General features: G+C 34.8%; 1 protein-coding gene across 1 annotated transcript; it reads left to right on the top strand.

The window, feature by feature from the left end:
* The first annotated feature begins 1123 nt into the window (after positions 1 to 1123).
* Positions 1124 to 3667, top strand: LOC145796258 (solanesyl diphosphate synthase 1, chloroplastic-like). The gene is made up of 5 exons (XM_082881320.1): positions 1124 to 1186; positions 1749 to 1876; positions 1967 to 2070; positions 2991 to 3175; positions 3341 to 3667. Exons 1-5 carry the CDS (start codon positions 1124 to 1126, stop codon positions 3665 to 3667), a joined length of 807 nt encoding a protein of 268 aa, XP_082737446.1.
* Positions 3668 to 4365: the final 698 nt, after the last annotated feature.

Consider the following 4365-nt stretch of genomic DNA (forward strand, 5'->3'; position numbering starts at 1 on the left):
AGTGGTAGAAAGAAAGAGCGAGGTATTAAAATTAAAATGAGTTATATTATATCTTGAGTTATCAAAATATATTTTACGTATATTTTGGCTTACCATATGTATTTTATACAAGTTATGTTTTATACGTTATTATAAACTATACAAATATTTCAATTACGTGATTTAATTTCTGAACTCTATTTGTGAAAAGGAAACTCATGGATATATTTTTTTTTACTTTTAAAGAATATTTAGTTATGACCTTATATACAATTATGTTTTGTAAGTACCATCACGGGAGTCCCATGCCTTGGAGGACTTAAATCACGATTGGCCTCTGTTTGACCACTTTATGGTTCTCTGTTTGTCATGGATCCATTGACCTCTGTTCTGTGCGGATTAAAGTGCTGTGTGGAGCTAAGTGCCACACTATTGTGGGAGCCACCTCTAGAATCCGTACGAGCCACCTCTTAAATCCGTACCTCTGTTCTAACTGTCACTTCTGTGACCTCTGTTCTGTTCTGTTCAGTACCGTGGTTATGGTCATTTACTTACATAATTCTGTATTTCAGTTTCTGCCACTTAAATAAAAATAATCTCAATTTTGCTACTTAAAAGATTATTTGTTCCGACTAAGCTATCTCAAATGTTTTACCTTAACTAACATTTCTTGATATAATATTTCGTGTCCCTTATACTCTTGATATAATATTTCTCAGTCTGTCATGTGCTTATAGTTGTTTATCAATTTTCAGGAACCAATGCAATTCAGAAATAGCCTTTGGAAAGTCTTAGATGCGGGGCTGCGGAATAGACACGCACAGCACTTTTATGATATTTTTCTATGTAAATATCGACATTTTTGGTCAATAATTCTGTAACAAAAATAGAAGCTTCGATGATTATTTTGGTACCCTTGTTTAAATATTACTTCTGCTCGCGTTATTTGATTTGTTTAAGAATTGGCCGTAAGTAACCTCAGTTACTGGTCATTACGATGCTTAACCCTTGGATACGGAGAGCGGGTCGTGACATAAACTATGCTTAATGCAAGACGGAATGATGGGCGCGCAACTGAAGGCTCCTGACCTAATATTGTAGAAATTTGCCCACTTTGCGCACAATTTTAAAACGCGTTGTAACAATGGACCTACACAACAACAGCAATCAGGAAAACTTCAACCAAAGAAAAGATTACAATCAACTTGTTTGATTTTAGTTTTTAGAAAATACTTTTAAAAAAATTTTACATTTTTATTTTTTCGTTTTTTTTTGTTTTTAATAAATTTTTCTAATATTTTAAGCAATTTTTTAATTTTTAAACACACCTAATATAAATACACTAAAAAATATAATATTTATAAAAACAATCTTTACAAAAATCACTAAATATTATTTGAATTCCCTCATCAATGGGCGGGGCATTGAGCCCTACAAAATATTTGACATAATTATATTGGGCTCTCTTAAGGTTTTTAATTCACATAGCATTTGCCCCTTTTAATAATTCATTAGTCGTGTTGATGGAAAAATGATGATATTATCTCTTTTACTCTGAAATGTATATTTTATTTTATTTATTCTCATGTCTGCACATTAGTTCAGATTGTTTTAGCTTTAGTAAAAGAGAGGTTACTTATATTGTGAAGTTCATTGTATTTTTTTATAAACCTCAAGGGTGATCAGCATAATTTACCCTTTAAAATATGAGTCTAAATTTCCCATTGTCTTTTTTATATGCTTCCGTTAGAATGAAAATTTTTTGCTAGATTGTTGGTGCAGACAGCCCGGTTTTGATGTCTGCCGCTGAACAGATTTTCAGTGCTGGTGGGAAGAGGATGAGGCCAGCTTTGGTGTTCCTAGTGTCAAGAGCAACAGCAGAAATTGCAGGCTTGATGCGAGCAGTGTTATTTGTAATTGTTAAAATACTCTTTCTGAGATATTAAGCAAAATAGATGTTTTATTCAATACTATTATTTCTTGCTAGGGAACTTACCAAAGAACATAGGCGCTTGGCAGAGATTATTGAGATGATCCATACTGCAAGCTTGATTCATGATGACGTATTAGATGAAAGTGACATGCGCAGAGGTAAGCCTTTAGCTATATGCTGCTGCTCTCAGTTTATTCAAAATTCTGTGCTGCTGTGTGGCATCCAAATCATTGTCATGATTCATTTCACATTTCAGTTTATATTGTTGAAACCTAGTATCTGTATTGAACACCAGCACAGTTTTTGTCATTGTTTCATATGATATTGCTGATTTCTAATTCTTAAGTTGAATAAGTCTACGATACGGAACTTGCTAGCAGAAACTTTCAACTGTTTCCCAAAATATTTGGTGGTTTTAGCCCAGATTTTACCAATATAAACTTGACAAGACCGTTAAGTATTTATGCCATCTCTGTTTGTCTTAACATTATATGCAATTTTTCATAACAAGTATTAGATTTGACAAGTTTCATTGTTTTTAGTTCCATCTAGAAGTCTGGATTAGGATTTATGCAATTGAGTTTTGTTTTGCTAGAGTGGCATGCATGACATAGATTTTTGGTTAAACAATAGTAACAGAGGAAGGAATATAGATTGGTGGAACTATGTGCCGACACGTTTCTCTTTCTTGTTGCAAACTTTATAAATGTTTGCATTCAGGATATGAACCTGAATTGAAATGGCGTGCACCATGTCTGGATTTTCCCTTAAGCCAATTTTTTGAGTTTTCTTTCAGTTGTTTTTTTGCCCCCCGGGGGGATGTTAGGTAGTGTCACTGGTTTATGTGCTATAGACCGAGCAAACCATGAGATCTTGCTCTATTGTTTTCAAAGGTATAAGGTTGACTCCACATACAATTGGCAAACTTTTGAGGTCTCTTTACTTTATGCAAAAATTTAAGTGGCATCATATATAAGGACGTCTCTTTCAAGTTTCAAGTTTCAACTCTCAACCATTAAAATGAGTAACTAGAAAGCCGCTCTCTTCATAGCTATATCACGTTTCTGGCTATTTGCAGGAAAAGAAGCTGTTCACCAACTTTTTGGTACAAGAGTGGCAGTTCTTGCTAGGGACTTCATGTTTGCCCAGTCATCACGGTACCTTGCCAATCTTGAAAATCTTGAAGTCATCAAGCTCATCAGTCAGGTATTGCACCACAAGTCCTTAAAAACTTTAATTGGTGTTCATGCTTCTCTCTCATATGCTAATACCCCTCGAAAGTTTCTATTTGGAATTTTGTTAGGTCTAATGTCTTCAAACGGAACGAACAGAGATAGAATCAAACTAACATGCCAATTTGGCCACTATTAGTAGATAAAATAGTTTCTGTCTCTTAGAATCCCAAACAATTCGATATTATATTGTTAGCCTTTGATTAGGAGCTACTACAAAACAGCCTCCTTAATCACCACTAGCACCAAAGCAGCTTTCATTTTTAGTGGGGTCGATAGCGATATTAATGAGCAAATGTATCATCATGGTAAGAATCTCGGACTATCCTTCCAAGTTGTTGATGACATTTTGGATTTCACACAGTCCGTGGAGCAGCTGGGAAAGCCAGCTGGAAGCAACCTAACAAAAAAGAACCTGACTGCGCCAGTAATTTTCACACTAGAGAAAGAACCGAAACTGAGAGAGCTCATTGAATCTGAATTCTGCAAGAATGATTCACTCGATGAGGCCATTGAAATATGAAGGTATGAGAGGTGATCACACCATAATATGGTGAACCCTCTCACACCGAATCAAAGTTTGATATAGTGATTCATACCTTCCTGCAGGAAGAAGCAACTGGAAGTTTAAATTTTGAATGAAGAGTCACAATGGTTGGAAACATGGTGACCATTGAGTTTGATGATTCAATTTCAATGGTTGTAACCATTGATCAAAAGTCACCATATATACCATAAATATATGGACAGAACATGGGTTCATTTCACTTGAATTCTCTTTTTATTTTTCTCTTTCGAATTGTACATTCTGGCGTGATAAACACCCTTATGGGAACTGCGATCCTTTACCATTGTTAAGTCTATCTTACCGTGGTATCAGAGCTTTGTTTACACAAAAACGCAGATGATGAATTACAGCCCGGAAGAACAAAAATTTTCCGAAAGAATTCTACCAAAAATTCAGAGAGTTATTGATTGTCAATCTTCGGCATTGGTTAATTCAGTTTGTTTATTTAATCATCACCAATGTGTTGTATTCCCAGAAAAATACCCAAAGAAAATAACAGTTGGTGGTGCTGTTGTTCTGAACCTTGTCGAAAGTAAGGCCGAATTATATCGGTGGAAGTAATTTTATTAAATAATTTTCTGTTCAATTTGCATCTCCACATTAGCACCATCTTGTTCTTTTAGAATTTTGATCACAATGGTGAAATTCGTTGT

The sequence above is a fragment of the Camellia sinensis genome, chromosome 7, assembly GCF_055761805.1.
Source record: "Camellia sinensis isolate YWXY chromosome 7, ASM5576180v1, whole genome shotgun sequence".
Taxonomy (NCBI): domain Eukaryota; kingdom Viridiplantae; phylum Streptophyta; class Magnoliopsida; order Ericales; family Theaceae; genus Camellia; species Camellia sinensis.